The sequence below is a fragment of the Lampetra fluviatilis genome, chromosome 41, assembly GCF_964198595.1.
Source record: "Lampetra fluviatilis chromosome 41, kcLamFluv1.1, whole genome shotgun sequence".
In the NCBI taxonomy this organism is placed as follows: domain Eukaryota; kingdom Metazoa; phylum Chordata; class Hyperoartia; order Petromyzontiformes; family Petromyzontidae; genus Lampetra; species Lampetra fluviatilis.
In genome coordinates, this window is record NC_136315.1 from 6,453,623 (window position 1) to 6,478,835 (window position 25,213).

Sequence of the window (25,213 nt, forward strand, 5' to 3'; positions counted from 1 at the left end):
GGACGACTCTTATGCTTGGTTCTTTCGGTAAATTCACGTAGAAGGGAAATAATAAAATAATACATCCCAGCTTAAATAGTCGCTCCAAGCCTGGAGTGTGTCATTCAGACTCTGTCTTCTCGACAGACCTGCCTTCCACCCGAGGACGGCTGCTTGCGTTGTGGCCGAAACGTCGTGAGAATTATTTTATTATGTTTTATGTTTATTATTTCCATTCTACGTGACTTTACCGAAAGAACCAAGAAGATAATTGAAACATGTTGCCATCGTGAAATTTACTACTTTGAAATTGGGTCCATCATTTTGAATCACCCTGTACAATAATGGATTTTTTTTTCCTATACAGTCCTCAGCTGATCACCGCGTAGTACGGCAAGCAGCCTATAACAACCATTGTTTTTATCTCACCTATATGTGTATACAGTACTAGTACAATGGTTATAGTATCACTACTGTGTACACACGCACACGTGTGACGTCACTATGCGGGGGGCGTCACTACCACGTGGGTCTACACACACACACATGACGTCATCCCGGCTGGAGGCGGGAATGACGTCAGGGCCGGTTCTCGGGAGGCGTGACTGGGGTGGGGCCCATATCAGCAGCCTCCTCACGAGGTTCGAGGCTGCCCGTGCCAAAGATGAAGATGCATCGTGAAGACACCAAGAAGATAATTGTTTTTTTACCCTTTCATCTGGCAACAAAACTGACACCTTTTTTTACAAGGAGTCATGTTTGCATAGACCACAATAACTGCAGTCATAATGCAAACAAAAAACATAACTCTGATAATGTATGCACTGTCCTTGAAGTTGATTGGTCCACACCCGAGACAGCTTTCCTTAGTCTCACATGGTGTTGGACCAGATGACGCCAAAAGGCGCACAACTCAAAGACAATGCACCATCAGAGTATGAGAGCTCGGGGTAAGCATTTACACCATTGGAACCTCATTTGCCAGTAAAAAAATATGATAATTGGTTTTTTACCCTTTCATCTGGCAACAAAACTGACACCTTTTTTACAAGGAGTCATGTTTGCATAGACCACAATACCTGCAGTCATAATGCAAACAAAACACATAACTCTGATAATGTATGCACTGCCAAGAAAAGTCAAGCCTCCAGTCAGCGGACCTGCCAGTAGCCCACCTGGCTGGGTCACGCTCGAGTAGCTGAGAGTTAGAGAAGTGTGTGTTAGCTAGAGTAGGTCGGTGTTCACCACCTAATGTAGAGTGTTATAATACTTCTTGGTTCTTTCGGTAAAGTCACGTAGAATGGAAATAATAAAATAATAAAAATAAAACATTATATAATAAAATAATAAAATACTATAATATAATAAAGTTATTTTTATTATTTCCATTCTACGTGACTTTACCGAAAGAACCAAGACGATGAATCCCTGCAGTCACTAAAGCTTTAAATCGAAATGTTATAATACTGTTCTAATAAATGAGTGTTGCCTCCCAAGAAGTGTGTGCGCCTAAATTGAACCCATTACACTAGTATAATAAGAGCAAGTTAAATGTCCTTTATTTTCCCAGAAAGATGCACCGAGTCTCAAGGCCACTTTTCAGGAGGTTCCTGATATGGGGGTTTGTGAACAATGCCACGAATGAGTGTTTGAGTTCGTGTGAAAAGAAACCACAGAACCCGGGAGAAAACCCTCTCAGCCCCACGCCTACGACACCTGGCAAGCCCTATTGGTGGTCACCCACCCAACTGCTCTCCAGGTTCAGACCGGCTTGGCTTCCGAGATATGACGACCAGATAGAAGTCATCATGCTGCAACTAATATAATGATAAGGTCAATACAATATTCGATAATTTTCACTGCAGGTGCTTTTGTGCAGACTTGCAAAGGTCTAGAATAGGAATACAGTAGAGTCACGCACGATAGCTGTATCAAGTGACTCACTTGATACAGCTATCGTGCTGTGACGGTTCCACCTGAAGATGGAAGCTTGTGTTGCCTCCGAAACGTCGTGATTTTTATTTTACTTTTAGAAAAAAATTTTTTTTTACCTACGTGACTTTACCGAAAAAACCTAAGAATATGAATCCTTGCAGTCACGAAAGCTTCAAATCTAGAAAGAATACAGTAGAGTTTAACATTTTCTGTTCAACACCTAGTAGGCTTTTGCGACAGGGCCAATAAATAAAGTCACGTGAACATGTGCACCGATGCCGACTTTATTGAAGGCAATATTGGCACGTTCAAAAATAAATATTGATTTCTTCAGGACAATTTTAACACATTCCTGCGGAGGGAGCTGGTAGGAACGTTGGGTTGCTCGGTCAATGGTCAGGGTCAACGGCGGCGTGGTGTATTCCGCAAATATGCCCGACTGTGAGGGCGGCACAAGCAGGCGTGAGTAGGTTAAACGTTGAGTTTTATAAGGGCACCACGGGGTGACCAGCCCCTCCCCACCCAGCCCCACCCCTCCCACCCCCCCACCCAGCCCCACCCCTCCCACCCCCCACCCAGCATCACCCTTCCCACCCAGCCCCTCCCCACCCTCCACACCCAGCCCCTCTCCACCCAGCCCCACCCCTCCCATTTTTGGATGCACAACGGACGGACGGAATAATCCCCTGTGGGCTGGTGTAACCAGGAGGTTCCTACCAGTATTAATTATCATTTGGCTGTGTCGGGTGAAGGAGGCTGTACGACACACATTTACTTATTTGACACAACCAACAAGGCATTGTATTAGTGTCTAGTTTTTCCTGGCTTTTGTGGGGTAAATCTACTCATATAAGGAAACTATAACGACATACTAGTGTGTCATTTGATTTTAATACTTTGGATATTAACAGATAGCACTGTATTTACTAAATTAATAAACGCTTTTTGTAATCCTTAACATTCAATTTTACACGCATTTAACGCTCAATTAGTTATCCACTTTTTTTAGTTCAGGAAAATGCAGCTCGTGACACGACTCAAACTGGAATACAACAAAAATAAGATTTTAATTATTAAACAAAGTAACATTTGTATTGCTTCGGATACATTTATTTGAAACCTAATTACATTAATACACCAGGGGTCGGGGGGAAAAACAAATATTTTCATACTCTTTGGTTCTTTCGGTAAAGTCATGTAGGTAGAAAAATAAAATAAAACAAAAAATAATATATCACAACGTTTCGATCGCAACACAAGCGGTCGTCCTCAGGCGGAAAAAAAATATCCAGCAGTGGAATTGCTGGACCAGAGAGAGGGCTGTTTCTACCTACGTGACTTTACCGAAAGAACCAAAGAGTATGGATTCTTGCAGTCACGAAAGCTTCAAATCAAGATAGAAATATTTTCACCAACCTCCTTTAACCAGCGTGGGGAAGTATGGTCAAACAATCCTCGTGACGCGCAAGGTGTGAGGAGGCCCTTCTTTCATTTGGCATTTTTGGGGATTGCAACAAATTATAAATTGATGTCGAGATTTGACATCCATTCGACTGCTCCAAGAGTAGCCGCGTGGATGTTTGAGATCTCCGTTGAATGATCCGATCGGGCAGTCGTTCGCGAGATGTTGCACGGTCTGAGATGTGTCGCAGCACCACACTCACAAGCTGGACTCTCGTTCATTTTACATTCATGGAGAAAGTGTCCAAGGAGGCCCTCATTCAATCATAGATATATTGAGAAAACACTGACAGTAATAACTCAACACGTAATGGATGATACAGGCGTTGCCTTAATGCTTTCTATGCACTTTTAAATAACACCGTGTTCATGTATTTTACATTTGGAAGCCTGGCTTGAGCATGACGTGTATTTTTCATAAGGATCCTGCTCCATTGGAAACCGAACCCAGAGAAACCCCACTACGCATAGGATGAGCTCTGCACAAAGAGATTCAATAATCTACTGCTCTACTGCCATCTCCTGCAAGTCTCTGAACCTGACAATACTGTACCCGCTATACCCAAGCAGTCTCCCATTCACGTATTAGCCAGGCTCAACCCTGGCATTGTCAATTTAACATATTTTATCCAGAGGGGATACGCTTCGGGGTGGTGACATTGAAGTTCACTCACCGCTTCTTGTTGTTGAGGTTCATGGTTAGAATCCAGTGGCTGCGGTGGCTAAATGTTATCTCCTTCACCTGGTATGCAGGAGGTCGTGGATTTGGCCCTGTATATTTGGAGTGTGCATGTTCTCCCCGTGGTGGCATGGATTTTTCCACACGATAAGCTATGATTTGTAGCCTGATCGCTTCTGAAAAAGAGCTAATAGCTCAGTGGGCTTTACCCAGTAAATAAAACAGTGAAATATCGTTAATACTGCGATGTGTATTAACCATTAATGAAATACTACGCGGTGTCTGCTTCACACTGGACGTTTAAGATTCTGTGACTTCATTTGCAAGAGCTAGGCCACTACAGCATGTATCGGTATCATTGTCCAATTTTGCCAAAATACCGTTCTAAATATTTTTTTAAAATGACACATAAATGATCACAAAAATTGAGATTATATTGGAACCATCGCTCTACTGTGTAAACCTGGCAGGACCCTACTGCAAAAGAATTGTGATACTCAGCGAGGATTTCCTGAGTAAACGAGCGGAATAATATTTTTAGAAAAGTTCCTCCTCCCAGTAAAGGAAACTAAAGTGCAGTCCTGTGAGATAGAAAAAACAGCAGAGAGCCAGGGAAATTTAACCCCCATCCCCACATCATTAACTCAGTACACGTGCCAATGTTGGCCCAAGGTTGGCATGAGGCTGGCCCAACGTCGCCCCAACGTTGACAAGGATTTGCCTCAACGTTGACCCAACGTTGACAAGGATTTGGCCCAACGTTGACAAGGACATGCCCCAACGTTGACCCAACGTTGACAAGGATTTGGCCCAACGTTGACCCAACGTTGACAAGGATTTGCCCCAACGTTGACAAGGACTTGCCCCAACGTCGCCCCAACGTTCACAAGGATTTGCCCCAACGTTGACCCAACGTTGACAAGGATTTGGCCCAACGTTGACCCAACGTTGACAAGGATTTGCCCCAACGTTGACCCAACGTTGGCATGCGGTTGATTGGCCAAACGTTGATCCAACGTAGGGATTGCGGTTAGCCCAAAGTTCCACGTTTGGGCTGGCTACAACAACATCCTCGTGTCACACACAAAACAACACGTTCTCTTATTTTTTATTTTTTTATTTGCTAATGTTTCACGGACACGCCCTGCCGGCCCCGGCCAATATAAACCCACAAGGCAGAGAGGCCCCTCTGCTTCCTGTGCCACGGTCTTCGTTCCCTTTACAAGAAGCGACTTTGAAAGCAGCGCGGACTGTGTGGTTTAATCTCGGGGTGAAAAGGCAAATCGAGAAGTTTACTTTTATCTTTATCGCAGGTGAGAGAGACGACGTCATTGTTTGTGTTGTGTGTGTGTGTGATCACGCGAGTGTTTGTGTTTTTTGTTTAATAATTAATATTTAATCGTTCGGCCCATGTTAAATGCTTGTGTTGCGTGCATGTCTTGCACGGAATGTTTATATATTTATTTAAACGAATTGCGTTGATTAATTTCCCTATATTATTGAGTTTTTGTCGGGAGGGGTGGGGAGCGGTGGCGCAGTGGTTAGCTCGTTCTTCCGCTCGTAGGAGTTCCATTCCAAGCCACGCGGCTCAACATCAGTGACGATTGATCTGCCACCCACCACCCCCTACTTGACCAACATACTCTGACTATGATCGACCTGGCGTGGTGGGCAAGACCTTCAACTAGCAGTGGAGTAACAACGAAAAGGCTTTAAAATAATCGCAGTATTTACTCGCACGAGATGTGTCCGCACAAAATGGAGACGTTTGTTACGATTGTGTTTGGATTATGGCCAGCAGGGGTTTAGTTGATGCTGTGCTCGGTGCTTAGTGATGTATTTATTGTGTTTTTTTTTGTCTCGAGGTGTACCTAGCCTGGCACACGCACCGCGGTGACGTCACCCTCCCCCTTAGTGGCGAACAGCTGGGTTTTGTTTAAATTATATTTTATAGGTGTTCGCTAACAGCCACTATCGTTAAATATTAACCGTGTCCTTTTATTGTCTCGTCTTAGATCAATCATCGACAACACCTCACCTCGAACATGGCAGTAAGTCCAGCAAACCCAGCATCTCAAGGTCTACATGTTGATCTGTTAGGGGGGGACAAAGAGCTTTATAGGTCATCGGATTTCTCCAGTGTAAATACAGATTCTGGGATGAGAGATGATTTCCACAAAGGCGAGTTATTTTGTACCGTTTTCTCCCGATTATAACACGGAGTGCCTGGTGATTTGTAACAGATGTGGTCACACAGCTGCCGAATTATATAAGACACAGTCAATGTTTTAATAAATATGTGATGACGAACCACAAACATAATTTACTTTTACACATTCTGCCCAATGACCAAATCACCTGGAATGTATCTCGGATACAAAGCACGGCGTTTCGACCGCTTGTGTTGCAATCTTAACGTGATATTTTTTTTAATTTTTATTCACTTTATTTTTATTACTTTATCGTCATTATTTTTTCCTATCTACGTGACTTTACCGATAGAACCATTGAATGTGAATTCCTGCGGTCACGAAAGTTTAAAGTCAAACTTTTATGGACTCACTGTTGCAGCTCATGCATCGCCCTTGCGGGCTTCACGGGCTTAAAGCAACTTAAAGCAACAACGATGAGAAACCAGTTTGACAAGTCAAACCTGTTAATTCATAAACAATATACAGAATGCAGTGACCACCGATACATTCTACAGCCTTCCACTTAATCTGGTGGCTGTTATATTGGGTTGGTTGACCGTGCATGCAGCATGCCTCTTGCCAATGATGTTAGCCATGCTCAGGTATCGAACTGGGCCTTCTAAGTTCATAGGCCAGTGCACTAACTCACTCTTAATTGCATATCTACCTAAATTTCGATTTAAAGCTTTCGTGACTGCAGGGATTCATATTCTTGGTTCTTTCGGTAAAGTCACGTAGAAGGGAAATAATGAAACCATAAAATTCTCACGGCGTTTCGATTGCAACACAAGCAATCATCATCAGGTGTGAAATCCACAGCAATATTTTTCAAATTTGTTGAGAATTTTATTGCTTTTTTATTATTTCCCTTTTACGTAACTTTACCGAAAGAACCAAGCATACATATCTACCTGTTGGTATTAACCATTGCATGTTAACGTATCTTGGGCTCATTATGACATGCCGTCTTAATTTGCACATTACCTTCTTGAGTAGTCCACTAATTTAGCAGGTTATGCTTTTAATGCAGCCAATTCTTTTATAGCTTTGTATTGTGAATGCAGTTAATTTGAAAATGCGGTGACATTACCATATATCATTAAACAAAACTCAACACATCTTATAATAACAGTTTTTTTACCCTTTTTCTGGCAGCAAAACTGACACCTTTTTACAAGGAATCATGTTTGTATTAACCACAATACCTGCGGTCAGAATGCAAACAAAAAACAGCACTCTGATAATGTATGCATTGTCCTTGAAATGGATTGGTCCATACCAGAGACAGCTTTTCTTAGAGCCCAGTCTCATATGGTGTTCGACCAGATGACGCCAAAAGGTGTACCACTCGCAACACAGCGTTTACTAAATAATTGGTATCGCATTTTAAAATCTGGCATGCTCGCTGCGTGGTATATGGGAAGGTATCGGGTCCCCGTTTGTTGACCCGTGGCTAACTCGACCGTCTGATGGGCAGCAGCAAGGGCTATTCTCTCCTCCTCTTGTCATCCTTTCTTCATCTCTTTGCTCTGCTGCCCTTTGCTGGCTTAGATCAGAACGAGATTCTCCGAATCCACGCACTTGCGTGGCACATGGTGGCGATATAGACCAGTGTGTGTGTCCTGGTTCTGTTTTCTCGATGTTGGCTTTGTTGAGAATTCAAAGTGAAATAAATAATAGCGATCCTGTTGGCAAAGCAAAGGCCTAGATTTTTTCAAGTAACTAGCTTATCCAGTAAAGTTTTCCTGGATGAATAATTACAAATCTGCTGTATACCGTGAAACAATATATCTGGTGATTCTGCTGCTGCGTTAGCAGTGGTGCATAACTAATAGAGTAATCTCAGCACGTTCGTCAATAACAACGAGGCCTTAATAGGAAATCGAATAGGTGACGTTTCACATAATGGCCAATTGCATCTTGCATTCTTAAATACAATACCGGATGAGTTACTTGAAGCAAGCTCATCGGTCAATTTAGGTGCTTCTCCCACAATATTAAATATATTTTAAAAGTCCGTGATATTACTGCCCATTTAAATACTGTAGTCATGTCCCATTGCATTGGCATCGGGTTAGTTTTGGCAGTACAGTAAATCTTCTCAACACAATTGTTTATGATTTAAAAATAGAGTATTAACACAAACCTGGACAGACCATATGCTGATGGGTAACAAGTGGATTTTGATCATTATCCCTGAGTTGAGGCTAATTTTGTAAAATTATGGAATCAAATATCCTTGACGTATACATTTCTTATTTTCTTTTGACCTAAAAGTTGCTCTTTAGTTACACTACATTAAAACATAAATATACATAACCCCAGTCTATCTTTCCACATATCAACACAAATATGTTTTAGTCCATCTGTCTGTTGGCTTTCACCAGACCCTTACTATCAAGAAGCGTCAATTCAAGCAAGCGAACTCAGGACCGGTTTGACCTCTTGGGTTTCGTCAGCAGTCTGGCTTGTTGAACAAATGCTGCTGGATTATTAGATGTTATTGGTCAAGAGTACTCCGTTTAAAATATGGGAATCCATTTAACGCATTCACCTTCGGAAATTATGTGCTGCCATGGTCAAACCATAAATAGTTAATGAGTTACCCACGGTCATGAGTTAACAACGCTGCTCCAAGGCAACGCTAATGAGTTCGTGTCCAGTCACATGGGTTGTTACGGCACGGGCTGATCAAATATTTTGTGAGTGGTAAATACAAGCTGGTGTGCCATTAGGCAATTTGATCTGGTGAGCAGTGGTGCCGGTGTTCCGAGTGATAAAATAGGGTTCACAGAACACTAATTGAGGTGACCATGCACCTGGCTCCGTTTACCCTACCACTGGACCTCGTGAGTGCGATGCAGTCAAATTGCATTTTCTGGCTTGTTACGTTTTCTTAGCACTGCACCGCATGGAGGTTGCAGGCGGCAGTGTTGTGTAATATTCAACCACGTGTTCCTCTTATTTGCTATACTGTAGCTATATTTATATCGTAACTGTGTGCGCTTTGCATCTGCTGTTAATGTTTGTGGAGTTGGCTTCTTTTGCGGGTTTTCTTGTGCCCAAACATTCTAGGCGATTCGCCAGAATTAGCGTTTTGCCTACGGAGGATGTATGCCAGGACATAGCTTATGCAATTTTGTTGTTATTACTTTAATAAGCAATGGGTCACGAGTCTCGAGCGATGGAGCAAGAGAGAAGCAGCTGATATTTAGAGCCCAGCGTCTGTAAAAGCCAGAGTGTGGATTTACTACTTTTACTATTTCTTCATTTCACATGCACTGGTTAATCCACTACCCGACTAATCTCATAGACACTCAAGGTTAACTGTACAGTATATCATTTGTTAATATTATACAAGGCAATCCAGGGAAATATATATCCAACGAACGAATGACGCCCTTTGCTTTGCACTCAATAGGTGATGTGAATCTTATGTCATCAAAGTGATAGCAACCATCGATTACAGAGAAGGGTAGTGTTCATTCATGTGATGCACGTGTATTGAGATGGCTGGGAGTCGTTTGGACTTTGTTGGTTTGTCTATAATTTCCACCCCTATTATTTAAATTTCCACCCCTATTACTGGTTACGCATGACCTTGTATATGCATCCCCGTAGTACGTGGCTGGTCATATGCTGCTTGCTGATGAGCCTCGGGAGAGCAAAACTCATCTGTCACCGAGTTTATAACGAGCTATTTTAAATTTAAATCAGGAAACATTGTTTGGCTCTGCTCTGAAGAAGGGCTGTTGTTTGTACGTTGAACTTCTTTCGCACCGTGCCAATCGGAGGTGCCTGAAATGTCGGCATATTAGATGTGTAGATATGTAGGGAGGCTTTGAAATAAAATGTAGTTTTCTCTAATTTATCCCTAATTTAGTGGGGTGTCTATAAACGGAACCACCCTATATAACAGTCATTTGGTGCTGCTGCGTTGTTAGTCGTGCACAATTAACAAACATAAACCCCAACACATTTGTCAATAACACTGGCCTTAAAAGGAGAAAATATACAATGGGTGACGTTTCGGTCATTGGCCCTTCGTCATCGCACATAATGGGATTTTTTGCACATTTTTGTACGCAGCATAAACGAATGGTGCTTTTTCTGGAACATTTTATTGTTTTTGTAGGGGATGTTTCAATTTGCGTGCAGTACATTTTAAATGTATCTTGTAATTTTATTGTTTGTTGCGGTTGCACCCGAATCAAGAGCCGAATGGCTCACAGGGTTATTCCAAATAAATTAAACTGAAAACTGAAGGGAGGATAATCCAGAAGATTTGGAGACGGAACTTTACGTCATAGAGCCGGACGAGAATAAAGCATAAAAAATGTTTTCCGGAGACCGTTTTTTAAATTGACGAATGCGCCCAGTTTTCATAAATAACGGTAGAAAGGTACATTCAGCGGTGCCTTTCTGAGCTGTGTTCACGGTGTGGCGATCAGGCAAGGGGCACTGTCCGCGAGGCGTCTGGCTTCAATGCCCTGCAAGACGCGGAAAAGCTTCGCAAGGCCATGAAGGGCATTGGTAAGTAACTCCACGCCTTGCACACTTCAGTGTTGTTAAGCTTGTCGCAAGGTGGAAGAGGAGGGTGCACTCATTTCAGCCAGTGTTTTGGAGAAGAGATTGGTAGCTGGTCGAGTACATCTACAAGTCGATGTACGTGTGTTATGATAGGCTCACACTGATGACATCACCTCGACTGTATTTAAGGCTGAAACAGAAAGACTTCTTCACAATTCTGGCTAATGAAGCTAGTTGTTGTAATCACCAGCGGACACGTCGTACTCGAATCGTAAACGTAGTGACTTTACTCTCCAACACACCAGTGGGCTGAAATAATAAATAATTGGCACGTTTTGTTTACGTAACAAACCTTACTAACTAGCCTTTTGCCCGTCCTAGGACGGAAGCTGTAATTTCACGATAAAAATTGAGCAGAGTATAATTGTATCTTGTGTAAATTTAATGGCAGTGATGCTTGCACGAAAGTACGTCATCAAACACGACACTGCATTTAACTGCAGTACTGTATTAATGGCAGTGATGCTTGCACAAACTATGTCATAAAACACCTAACTTAATGTCACTGTAGCACTGTATTTAACTGACCTTCAATTAGCCTTTTGCCCGTCCGAGGACGGAAGCTGTACTATTAAAGATGTACATTTACGTTTTCTTGTGTGATTGTAATTTTTTTTAGGAAATTGTTGCACGTAAATACGTTTTTCTTAACTTAAAAAATGAAACCTCGGTATACGATATTTTGTGTGAATCTCTTGTACTGTATTAATGGAAGTGATTCTTGCACAAAACTACGTCATAAAACACCTTACTTCATGTCACTGTAGCACTGCATTTAACTCAGCTTCAATTAGTTAAAAATCACTGCTCTGATACTTTATTTTCTTCTGCTTTCGCTCACTGGGGTTGTAATCAATTTGAATTCGATACAATGTCTGGAAAATCACAGAGAAATGTCTATTTTATCATAATATAGAAGCAAAAATGTTACTTACCTTTAGTTTCAAGTGCTGAAGAAATAAATAAAGATACCAAATACACTTTGTTGCTGCGTATAATTATTTATTTGATTAATTTTAAATAAAGAGACGTCAAATTGAAAGCGGATTTTGCTGCACTGCCCTCTGATGCCAACCACATAGCCCTCAGAAGAGGATTATAAAGTGCTCGGTAAATGTAAGCAAAGCTAGTATGTTGCTGACCTACATGTATATATTTTTGTTCGTTATCCCAACTTTGCTTCAGGTTTTCTCAGAAAATGTTGTATCCTCTCACGTGCAAGAAGCTCGTTGATTAATTTACAAAACATCTCCAGCTGATGATTGGGTGTTTGTCTCCTCAATATGGTCCTAAAGATTCTCTGAGCAAATTAACTTTTCAGTCATTCCATCCCCGGGACCCTTTGATCAGCGCCAACATGGTTGCTTCGCTTGGAATTTGACTGAGGGATTGGTTTTATTTTTAACCAAATGAAAGCGTTGACTTAAAACATTTCGGACAGGGTTGCTGCTCTGTGTTTATTTGGCAAGCGGAGGTCGTTGTAATGTGACACCAGTGGCTGTAGGGAAGTCTACAAGTGGGACATCTGTGTTGCTGCTAGGAGGGGCAGCGGTAGTGTTGCAAGCTGTGGTTGGCAGAGTGATGACAGATGTGGCAGCAGCCAGTGGGTCAAATTGAGCAAGGGGCTGTGTTCTGTTTCAAAAGTATTTTGTGTACCGTAGTTGTACACGCATGGACATGGCATATACTTGAAGCGCACTGGCCATAGGGAGTTTCTAATATCGGCATTTTGCAGTTTTGCTGTATAGCTGTGTACAGCTCTGTATGTTTTTTGTTTGTTTGGCACGATGTCCAATGATTTGCTGCACTTGCTGGGAGCTTCTGCAGGAACTGAATTCAGGATCTGACAGTATGCAGACTTCTTCATTTGTAATTTTCCCTATAGCCCATGTCACATTGCAACGCCCTCCTTGACAAATAGAGATCACTTTACTCGATCTTTCAAGTAAATGTTTTCAGCTGATTTAAAAACAAGTTAAAATCTAAATCGTGAATTTATGATTCGGTATAGGAGATGAATTCCATTCCTGGAGAAGTTCCCGGCATGTGTCGCGAAACGTCGGACATCAGGGAGAACAACACGCAGTACAACTCGAAAATGCATCAGAGAGTCATACAGCACAACCCTGAAAACCTCCACCGTAGAACCCCTCCTTAATGTCCAGCGTGATTCATGTCATTTGCACGCGCGTGTGTGTGTGTGTGTATATAAATACACACAAGACTGTTACGTGTGAAGGTGTGTCCTGCACAGAGTGATCATGCCTCCAGGCTCAGGGACTCCCATGAGAATCTCGTCTGAGCAACGAGTCCAACTGGATATACAGCCTGGAATGGACATGGTTACCCACATAGTTTGCTAGTGAGTGGATGGAAATGTGGCCAAAATAATCAATTACCACGACTAATGGAATTCTAACTTGAGCTGCCAGATATGAGTGTATCTGTTTAATCCATGAAATGAAATAACAACAACCAGATTATGGGCATTTCGTGCTATTTAGGCACATAACAATGCATCGATTGATTAAAAATGAATGAAGACAATAAGGCATTGGATCGCATGTGTCTATATATTTATGTTGTTTGACTGTACTTCACCAGCGTGGTGGTTTATGGTCAAACAACTCCCATGACCAACACGGCAATGGGAGACTTGCATTCTTGGGGGGATGACGGAGGGCTGTGATGGTAGAGCCTGTGCTCTATTTACTGCGCGCCCGTTGCGAGCTTGTTTCTTGAGAGCGTTAATCGCGATGGATGCTCTCTGTGCGCGTGTGAGCGCAGGCACGGACGAGCAGGCCGTTATCGACGTGCTGGCCTGTCGCAGCAACGCTCAGCGCCAGCAGATCGCCCTCAACTTCAAGTCGGCGTATGGGAAGGTGCATAACCCCACCTCCTTTAGTTCTCGACCGGGAGGCAACCTCTATCCCCTCCCCGATTTTCTTGAATTTTACTTCTTCATTTCACTCATTCCTTCTATTTTCTTGGTTCTTTCGGTAAAGTCACGTAGAATTGAAATAATAAAATAATAAAAATAAAACATAATAAAATAATTCTCACGACGTTTCGGCCACAACGCAAGTAGCCGTCCTCAGGTTGCCACAACGCTACTTGCGTTGTGGCCGAAACGTCGTGAGAATTATTTTATTATGTTTTATTTTTATTATTTTATTATTTCAATTCTACGTGACTTTACCGAAAGAACCAAGAAGATGAATCCCTGCAGTCACGAAAGCTTTAAATCGAAATCATTCCTTCTATTTAAACTAAAAATATAGACATTTTTATTTTTATTTTACCAGGTAAGGCCCACTGAGCTACAAAGCTCTTTCTCAGAAGCGACCTGGTCACAAGTGATATCTCTACGAAGTGGCCTGTTGTGTGGAAATTTATAGCAGCCAAATACTCTTAAACGCATGTTTCTAAAGTCGTCAAGCAGCATCTTAATTGTAATGCCCCTTAGCCGCTTGCCCAACGTCCTTCCAGAACTTACTTTTGGGCTCTCTTATAAAATCCTTCCTTCCAGAACATCATTCATTAAGCAGTCGCCTCTAAGCATATTCATAATTCACATCTATTATCCAATTACGCATTGTTATAATAAGGCTTGTCTCAACCTTAACCTGATCTAGGACTTCCTTACTTTTCCACTACATCGCACTGATTTTCTCTGTTCAACGCCATACCCACATCTCAAGACTCTCCACTCTTCTTACGTCACACCACATGGGTTTACATAGAAATACATTAAGGGATTGCATTGTCATCGGTTGCACAAGCACAGCTCAAGAAAGATTTTCCGTGTTTGTCATGATCGCCACCTTACAACAGAAATCCTTTCAAACCCACATTTTTCCAGCGTGGTGAAGTATGGCCAAACAACCCTTATGACCTTCATTGCGTGGGGGGGTCCTTCATCAAACAGTGGATTCATAAATGGCTACAAATAATTAATGGTACACGCAGCCCTGCTTTCTTATGCCACTGCTGGCAAAAAATGGCCTTCGCTAGAGGGTATTTGGCCTACTCTTCCACACCTGCCAGACATGTTGGAAGAGCTGGGAGTGCCCAAACCCTGCCCCACCGCACACAACCTGCCCGCTATACGAACGGTGATGTACCCATTTACACTGCTGAGTGGACAGCGGTGGGGGTGGGTGATCGTTAAGGAGCAAGCCCAACCACCTCTGGATCGTACTTCCAGCCTACTCACTGTTACACCACGGCAGCATCCCCGCTTGTTATTGAACTCTCAGTCTCGACTGGACAGGGTCGGTGTGGTCGCATTGACAGGTGGGCGATGTCAGACGTTGGCCTCGCCCAGTTTGGCATCGGAAACTTTGCCTACCTTCGCCATCACGAGCTTCAATTTGTGCAATGCGCAACGCGTAGCCCCCGCCACTCACCCGCACCTCCCGGGTCCCCTCCGCAGGACTTGACCGACGAACTCAAGTCCGAGCTGTCTGGAAAGTTCGAGACGGTCATCCTGGGTCTGCTCATGCCGCCCATCAAGTACGACGTGACTCAGCTGAGAGAAGCCATCCAGGTATGGGTGCGACTGGGCGACCCTAGAGGCTGGGGTTGGTGGGTCGTGCAGAGGTTGTGCCGGGCCGATTAACATGGTACAGACTTAATATAGGGGGGTTTTTATGGGATAGATTACGTAGATATAGAAAGTCCTATTTCAGGAAGACTTCACAATTCTGGCTATTGCCTGATGAAGCTAGTTATTGTAATCGCCAGGGAAACGTCGTACTCGAATTGTGAATGTTGTGGGTTTACTCTCCCAACACATCGGTGTGCTGAAGTAGTAACTAATTTACACTTTTAATTTACGTGACAAACCTTACTAATTGGCTGTGCCGCGTGGTGGCAGGTTTAACGGCACGCTTATATTTATGCGATTTAACCCAAAAAAAACTTTATGGATGATATTGGTCGCGAAAGCCTACGTGTTCAATAGTACAGACTCCAGTCAACCCTCTATTTTTACAGCTGGGACGATTAGTCGGCTGATTATTCTAGGTGATTTATTTTCTTGTGGTCTCTTATTCTTGACCGTCAAAAGTGGCAGTCCCTCCCCTGCGTCCTGCCCTTCCTGAAGGCGAGAAACCTCCTCCTACGAGCCCCGCCCAGCGTGATGCCGCCGATGACGACGCTCAGCTCCGCCCATGACCTCTCGTCCAGTGGCACACGTTTAATATTTTGGGAGATTTGTTTACACCGAATCTGGCATTTGTGAGAACCGCCGGTTTTGGAGCTCGCGTCTGTTCATGTTTTCCACCCTGTGGTCTGATGGCTGGCGCCAGGGCACGCAGTGTGAATGCTCGGAGCCATTCACCAACAATTTTTTAAGAATGAGCGCATCGCGGAAATCACACTAAGCGCGCTCTCTGTTTTTAACATGCAGTTCTGTACAACTAGTTCGAGCTCCTCGTAAACAAACTGTTAGCAACGTAGTACTGCTGTTTCACTACAAAAGGAACCGAACACATTTTAATTTACAAAATGTAATAGATAATGTGTGTCGAAATAGATTGTTGGGGACTGTCTATGTACTGGTGTTTTCTAAAGCATAATTTTTTTTACCAACATTTTCTTGAATTAAGCACTGGGTTTAAAATAAACTTTGTTCCTATGAAATTCCATTTTTCTTCTAATCAAGTTGATAGCAAAATTGCCAGATCAAATATGTAAATTTAAAAAAACGAATTCTCATGCAAACAATATTTTAAAAAATTGTCTTTTATATTTTTTTCAAAGAAATGCATTTCAAGTTTATTTTTGGTTTAACCAGGTGAGACAACAGCTGGTTTGGGGGGTGATGCTGTGTCGCAGTGGTTCTCGCACACCCTTCGCTATGAACCCAGCGACCAGAGTTCGATTCCCGGCCACGGCTGACATCTGAACTTGTCCTGGCCCCTCCCGTCACCAACCCGCACTGCCCCACATGGAGTAGTATGTTCTTTGGGTCTTTCGGTAAAGTCACGTAGATAGGTTCAAAGAAAATAACAAAAAGCTAAAACTACGACGTTTCGATCGCAACACAAGCGGTCGTCTTCAGGAAAAGGGGGGTTAGCTTCCAAAGGCAAACTATTTATAAGGGTTTGAAATGGGCATAGCCCAAAAGTCAACAGCCAATGTTAATGCAAGTGGTGGGCAGCCAATTCGACGGTGGTTGGTTTTCCACCAATCAAAGGGCTACCCGGATTTCCCATTTCATGAAGACGACCGCTTATGTTGCGATCGAAACGTCGTAGTTTTTGTTTTTTTGTTATTTTCTTTGAATCTATCTACGTGACTTTACCGAAAGACCCAAAGAATATGAATTCCTGTAGTCACGAAAGCTTTAAGTCAAGATGGAGTAGTATGGTTGAACCAACCCAATGACCAAACACAGCTTAGGGATGCCTTCATCCAGCAGTGGAATGACAGGCTATGAATCGGGGAAATAGCCCTTCGTCATAGCGTAAAGAAGGGCCATTGCCTGAAACGTCACCTACCATTGAATTATTGACATCAAAGCATGTTTCTTTGCATGTTTTGACACAAGTACTGTGTGTGGTTAAATGCAGACTTAATGCCTTGTTTTATTTCCAGAAAGGTTGAAGTCTATTCTTGTATTTTTCTAATCGCGATCCGTTTTTGTTAATTGTCTTTGTGCACCGCTGCCAACGCAGAATGACTAACAGTTGCTACAATCGATTTCCGAATCTACAAATCTTCCCGTGCCTGCCTTTCCCCCCACCCCACCTCTTCCTGGAACGATCGATTCAGGGTGCCGGCACGAATGAGCGATGCATCATCGAGATCATGGCATCGCGTGGAAACCGAGACATCCTAGAGATCGTGAAGCTCTACAAAACCCGTGAGTGCCGACCTCGCGACCAGCCAGCACGCTACCACTATCGGCAGCAAAAATCCGTTCAAGTTGCTCGACAATAAAATACTTATCCACGACCCCCAACCAACCTCAATTGATCTGCAGAAACTATTCCCAGAAACTCTTATGAACAAACGGATTTGTATCATTGTTGAGTGATTTCCCAGTAGTGCCAAACTCGCCCTATTGTGTGAGTCTTTTGTGCAGATAAGAGGAACCGAATCCCATTTTGTTATCTACAAATAACCGCACGGATAAGAGCGATTTCCTTGAATAATAGAATCTCCCGATAGTTCTACCCAAATCACCGCGCACAAAGCTTAGTTACACTGTACACACAGAAACTTTTTAACCACTGAGAAAAAAAATTTCCACAGCAAAACCTGTGGTGCAGCCAAAACCAATTGATCATGATAACAAACAGAACAAGTGTGCAACAATAATCAAGCACGGGGAAAAAATCATTCGCTCAGCAAAATAAATATGCTGTTCCTTTTGTAGTCTTTGAGCGATGGAGGAAATGTTTGTAGTGTGTGTGTGTGTGTTCATGTGTACACTGCGTGCTATGGGTGAGCGATGGCGCAGCGACTTCTGCTAAGAAAAAGGCAACTTGAGTTCGATGGCCAACCACGGCTAACATCGGTGGCAAGCATTATTAGAACTAGTCGACCTGGCCTTAAATGAGTGTCTTCTGCAGTGTTTTAAGCATGAGCACTTGGGAGACAACAGTGGCAGTGCTGGCTCGCAACACCTCACCGCAGCGCAGGCCTTCATCGGTGCCCGCTAACAGCACTTGCTCCCAACGGTCTTAGTGAGGATTGCACCGTGGGTGTTTATTTGCCATCCTCTGTGCGCTCTGCGCAGAGTACCATCGCTCTCTGGAGGATGACCTCGTGTCGGATACTTCGGGATACTTTGAGCGAGTCCTCGTTTCATTATCAACAGTAAGTGCACACCACGTGTTCCCGGAGCGTTGCCCCCTCATGCACATGTGGGTTTACTCCGGGCGCTGCGGTTTCCTCCCACTCATCTTCTTTGTTCTTTCGGTAAAGTCACGTAGAAGGGAAATGATAAAATAATAAAAATTAAACATAATAAAATAATTCTCAAAACGTTTCGGCCACAACGCAAGCAGCCGTCCTCAGGTGAAGAACAGGTCTGTCGGGAAGACAGCGTCTGTTTCAGACGCTGTCTTCCCGACAGACCTTCTACGTGACTTTACCGAAAGAACCAAGAAGATTAATCCCTGCAGTCACGAAAGCTTTAAATCAAAATTCCTCCCACTCATTAATTGACTGAAAACTTATTAAAAGAAATGTAAAAAAAACAATATAGGACACTCCTGAAAAAAAGTTCTAGGACTCTGGGCCAGTTTTCCTGGATAAATTAAACTTGTTAATAAGCCTTCAAGTATTTTTTTTTCATTTGATTACATATATTTACTCAGGAACGCCTCATTTGAGTCTGAAGAATATTTTATCGGGAGGTTCCTGATACGTTGTAACGTGGTCTGATCCAAATCCCATGCCTCGGTACCGTATTTTCAAGATTATAAGGCACACTTTTTCCCTGTCGTTTAAAGCAAAGTTGGGCATTCGTCTTATAATCCCATGTATGTGTGTGTGATTGACCAGATTTGTTTAAGTTTATTGACACTGGGCACCAGTTTGGAGCGCATCCTCTTTTAATCAGCGGTGGTGAGATGTTAACTACCTTGCCTGGTATACAGAAGGTCGTGGATTTGATCCCGACCCTGACGTCTGTATATTTGGAGTTTGCGTTTCTAGCTCCCTATGGTCGTGTGGATTTTTCCCCGGGTCCTCTGGTTTTTCCCTCCACATTTATAATCGATATCACGTGTGTAAAGTTTTTGGCCGCTATAAATGTCCACACGATGATAAGCCACTTTGTCGAGCTATCATTTGTGGCCAGTTCGGTCCTGAAAAAAAGCTCGGTGGGCCTTGGCTGCTAAAATACTAAAATAGTTGAGTTCATAGTTTTGCTTAATCTGGAGACTCCATGAACAGTGACAAAGGATGTTCTCTTTCTCGACTCGCCAAGGGCAACCGTGACGAGGGGACGTCCATTGACGACGCTCTTGTGAAGAAGGACGCGGAGGTGAGTGGTCCCGCAGCGGCGCCAGGGCTTGATCTCTCAAGGTTTTTGTTGCAATGGAAGTGGCCGGGTGTCTCGGGGGTTCGCAGCGCAGCGCCGGCAGCGCCGAATCCCCTGGTTGGGGATACGAGTTTCAAGCCGCCTGTGGTTTCAGACCTTGTTACCGACGTTTTGCTTGTTTTTGCGAAACTGCATCCCTGCAAATTAACAATATCAGTTTGTATTTATTAGTGCAGTAGCAGAACATTTCTCAGTAGCAGCTCACGCGGGAGAGTTCTCATCTCGCGCGGTTGAGAGGTCACTTGAAGGCGTGTCGGAAGTAGTTTTGTGATGTCTCCTTCTGCGAACTTTGCTCAAAAAATGGGGTGGACTGGTTTTGCGAGAGAACCAAACGGTAAACTTAGTCTCATGGCGCCACATTGATATCACAGTCGGAGTAGAATTGTCGGAAAACACCTCTCTTTTCGATGCGAACAAGGCCATCCCCCCACCCTAACACCCGCGTGTCACCCACCTTCCACCACGGTGTCTGGTGCTCCGTGCGGCCTCCAGACGCTCTTCCAGGCCGGCGAGAAGAAGACCGGGACGGACGAGACGGCGTTCGTGATGATCCTGTGCAGCCGCAGTGTGCCCCACCTTCACAAAGGTCCGTCGCACGCGGAGAGTGAGGTCCACTAACTTAGTCCTGTTACTTCAAGACCAGGGGGTGGGCCGCCCACGGCCCACAGGCCAGGTAATGAGGCCCGCAAACTTTGATTTGTACCGCCCACAACCACATGAGGGCTACCACTTTGAATCGGCCTGCACACGTGTATCCGTCGCTGCAAGCATCTTAGCTGCGCTCATCGCGTACTAGAGGGGGCAATATTTTTGGCCCGACAACAACACTTTGTATCTAATGTTAGTGTGCTCATGACTGAATGAGCCTTTTGTAGTGACTGAGGTGGGTGGGTATGTTTTTAATGTGTGACCCGCCAAGGGTAAAGTCCAATTCGGCCCGCGATAAAGAAAAAGAATACCACACCGCTGTTATAGACTCAATGTAATCGCATGAAGATTCTGTATACATATGATTGCTTTGTAATGCTCTTGACCATTGCAACTGGCTGCTTAACGGAGTTACTTTTTGCGAACATTTTCAGAATGGAGCATGACCAGAGGTCGCAAACAGGTTTTGATTGCTTACCCGTACCCGTACCTGGCCGCACCAGGGTCGCAAACGGGTACCCGTGGCCCTACCCGTACCCGGTCGGGTACGGGTAGGGTACGGGTATCGGGTACCTGATTGCGACCTCTGGGATGAAGCCATGTTGCAGGTGCAAGACGTTGGGAAATGAGTGACAAACAGTTACTCACCAGTGACTCACGGTCTACCCGTACCCGTACCCGGCCGCACCAGGGTCGCAAACGGGTACCCGTACCCGGCCGGGTACGGGTAGCCGGGTATCGGGTAGGGTACGGGTATCGGGTACCCGGTTACGACCTCTGAGCATGACCCTGGTTCCCTGTATTCGGTATCTTTCGTCTCCGGGTGTTGCCACTTGCTGGCAGCAGACGCATCATGTGCGTGATCCCAAACAAATCCTAAATTCGCTCGCGTGAAATATTGTAACTGGTTGAGAATGGATGGAACCGGCTGTGAGAATTATGATACACTAGGGCCGAGATGTACATGTAAAGCCCCATTGACAATCTACTGCTGGGTGAGGGGTCTCCCCTGCACACAAGAAGGTGTCCGGTACGGAGCTGCAGAGATGAGATCGGCTCGTGTGCAGGGCCTGGGTGGATTTTTTGCATCGTGGGACCATGAGAGACACCGACTGCTTGGGGGGAGGCCTTCATCCAGCAGCGGATTCATCATGGCCGGTGATGATTATGATGAGTGATTTGATGATCATTACGATTAATCAACGGTGTTGTGATGTTGACGGGACAGTGTTTGAGGAATACCAGCGAACTTCCGGCAAGGACATTGAGCAGAGCATTAAGAGCGAGATGTCTGGAAGCGTGGAGGATGCGCTGCTGGCTGTGGGTAAGTCGCACCGTGTACACAGCACACTGTGCCATGTGTGCGTGTCACACCACAAGACATCACAACGAGGTCAACAACAATATCCACACCAAGCTGCAACACCACAATGTTGTGCTTGTATAAGACCTCTTTTGCACCACACCACATTATCCCAAACCACGTTGTGCTCTGCGCCACACCATATCCAAGGCACGCCATGTCATACCACAGCATCTATGCCACATCATATCATACCAACACCAACCAGCGCTGTCATTGAGGCTCTTCATTCCACCCAACACACACGATGCCACACTGTCACACTGTATAGAATGCCCTGGTTTAACTTTTTTAACACTTTCCAACGAAGATTGATAACGTAAACACATAAGCTCTATGTCTGTCCATCCTCATGTCTGTCATATGGAGGCAGGATGACTCTGGTGAAATTGATCCAATATGCATAATCAACGTTTTTGGGTTGATTATGAATAATATTGGTCGCAAAAGCCTACGTGTTAAACTGATCCAATATGAATCAAACTTTTATGTAAAGTTCTGTTGCTATTAGGGACTTTCCCGATATAGAACGAACTCAATCAATCAAAGACTTGTCTAAAATTTGAAGACAAAAACCAGAACTAAAAGGGCTCTCCTCTATTGCCTGGCCTTACCAGCTACGGCACGCCTTTCCTGGCACAGCTGCTAAGTGAGCCCCGAGGTCTCACTGTGGCCTACAGACATACTACTTCCTGCATGCCTGGCGCTAAGCATAACTGTTATAACTGCTAATTAAATACCTGCAAATGACAAACAAATGTTGCAAAGTGTTCTATAATCCATGCATGTGCATTGTCTTGCTTCTCTTGTTGTTGTAGATGTGTCTCGTTGATGGGTTTGTTTGTCCCCACCACAGTGAAGTGCGTGAAAAGCAAGCCTGCTTTCTTTGCCGAGAGCCTCTATAAATCTATGAAGGTGAGGAGTCCTCCACACTGCCTTTCAATCCCTATCCTCATGCACACAATCCATATACATTGTCCTTTGGTTTCAGTTTCATTTATTTGGTATAGCCCTGTGAGCCATTCGGCTCCTGAATCGGGTGCAACCGCAACAAACAAAAAACATGAACATGGAACATCTTAAAGTGACTACAGTAATCCCTCACCACTTCGCGGTTCAAGTTTCGCGGCCTCAGTGCATCGCGGATTTTTCGAACTGATTTAAAGGCCTCATTATACCTGTGCAGTAACACCATCATCATCATTCATCATCACATTCATCGAACTGCACAGGTCTGTCATCGTCGTCATTGTCATCGTCATTGTCATCGTCGTCGTCATCGTCGTCGTCGTCATTACTGGAGTCAAGTCTCAAGATACTACTGTCATTGGTGAGTGTAGAACACCATAAAACGTATCGTATGAGAGAGAGAGAGTGAATGTATAATATTAAGGTTTTATAATTAAATAGATTTAAGTAAAATATATATATAAAGTATAAATATACATATTTTAAACATTCTGGTACCCACACACACACATATACGGAAATTCCTAGGGGGCCAATCCTACTTCGCGGATTTTCACCTATCGCGAGGCGTTCCGGTCCCCATTAACCGCGATAAACGAGGGATCACTGTACACGCAAACAGAAAAATCCAGGAAAAAACAGCAAAGTCTCCCAGAAAAAGCACCGTATATCTACGCTATGTGCAAAAATCCCAGTGGGATGCAAGTCAAACAATAACAACCATAAGACAATTTAGATTAAAGTTATCAGTCTGGTCTCTGCCAAAAATAATGGTGGGATTTCCACGTTAACACGAACCAACGTCCTAGCCATTCGAGTTGACTTTCTTTCATGGGTACGTATCTTGCCTTTTTCCCTTGCCTCTTCATTTTTAATCCTATCCCTTCATAATTGATGAGCAGTTTTATTGTAATTATTATTATTCAAGCAGTGGCACTTTGTTGATTTGCGCAACCGTTTCTGATGCAGGGCGCCGGCACGGATGACGCGACGCTAATGCGCATCATGGTGTCGCGCTGCGAGGTGGACATGCTGGACATCCGAGCCGAGTTCAAGCGCCTCTACGGGAAGTCCCTCTACTCCTTCATCAAGGTTCGCTTGAGCGAGGTGGCGCATGTGGGGGGGGGGAGGTGCTGCGAGGGGACATAAAGGGGTGCGAGGAGGGGGTGGGATGATGTGCGAGAATGGGTGGCGAGTGGTTATCTGCCTCGCCCTGATATACACGAGGTCGTGAGTTCGATCCCGACCCTGGCGCCTGTACATTTTACTTTTTACGCGTTTCTCTCTCCCCCTGGTCGTATGGAATTTTTTTTCTGGGTCCCTCGTTTTTTCATCCCCCCACATTGAGTATTTGGCTGCTATACATTTCCACACGATATAAGCCACGTCGTTGAGCTATGATTTCTGGACAGGTCGCCTCTGAAAAAGAGCTAATGCCTCGGTGAGCTTTACCTGGTAAAATAAAATAGTTGTTGGGTGCTGTGTGGATGCCAAGTGCCGACTCGTAAAAAACGCTCCCAAAGTTCGTCGGGAAATCGTTGAAACGATTCTATTGGTGAACTTGGCGGTTCCTTTTATTCACGCAGGGTGACTCATCGGGTGACTACAGGAAGGTGCTGCTGCAGCTGTGCGGAGGGGATGACTGAGCGTCACTCCGATCCGAGACGACGCCAAACAACACGGGGAGTCAACTAGGGGACCAGGATTCGCGAGTGCCTTGTATTGTGCAACGTGCTGACATTGCCGTGATGCTTACACGGTCACTGTTTAGCCATTGCATTTGATTCGCAGTTCTAAAATAATAGGGATGTAACAATTACACGTGTTGATGATTTGTTATGTTTTGATAAACTGATAGATAACATTTTTCTAGCACCTACAGTGAGTTTCAATATTTGACATGTATTGAGAGCTTTAAATTGTTTTCAATCAAATTGTCAACAATATTTTGACTGCAGAGCATTGTTTAAGCATACGATATTCTACCATGTTCTACATTTCTCATTGTGCCATGGCAATGCTATCTTGGTTTGGCCTGTGCACGGTTTCCCCCCACTCATTGATGATACTCGTCATTGACTGGGACTGGACTGAAGCTTTTCAGCCTTTTGATGAAATGGTGTGAAGTCTATACAGTGTCAATGCAACATGCACAGATTCATCTCCTTCACCTGCACAACATGGGGCGTACCCTTTGACATCTCATTGTCGTGTTACTCGGCGCTTATATTGTACGTTGCAACATTTCTTTCAACTGCTCTATCGTACCCGGAAGAAAAAACACAGTAAAGTAAAATGATCGTTATGCCTTGGTCTATTAAATGATGTCAAGTGGA

At 44.1% G+C, this 25,213-nt stretch overlaps 1 protein-coding gene across 2 annotated transcripts; it reads left to right on the top strand.

The window, feature by feature from the left end:
• The first annotated feature begins 5,209 nt into the window (after positions 1 to 5,209).
• Positions 5,210 to 25,213, top strand: LOC144946486 (annexin A4-like). Of its 2 annotated transcripts, none has more exons than XM_078875399.1 (13): positions 5,210 to 5,367; positions 6,070 to 6,105; positions 10,698 to 10,779; positions 13,624 to 13,718; positions 15,272 to 15,385; positions 17,617 to 17,707; positions 18,587 to 18,666; positions 19,784 to 19,840; positions 20,390 to 20,483; positions 21,774 to 21,869; positions 22,765 to 22,823; positions 23,847 to 23,969; positions 24,464 to 25,213. In XM_078875399.1, the coding sequence occupies exons 2-13, from the start codon at positions 6,100 to 6,102 to the stop codon at positions 24,521 to 24,523; spliced, it is 957 nt and encodes a 318-aa protein (XP_078731525.1). In that variant the 5' UTR covers positions 5,210 to 5,367; positions 6,070 to 6,099; the 3' UTR covers positions 24,524 to 25,213. The 2 variants fall into 2 exon arrangements, with proteins under 2 accessions (XP_078731525.1, XP_078731527.1); XM_078875401.1 differs by lacking the exon at positions 5,210 to 5,367 and adding an exon at positions 5,628 to 5,744.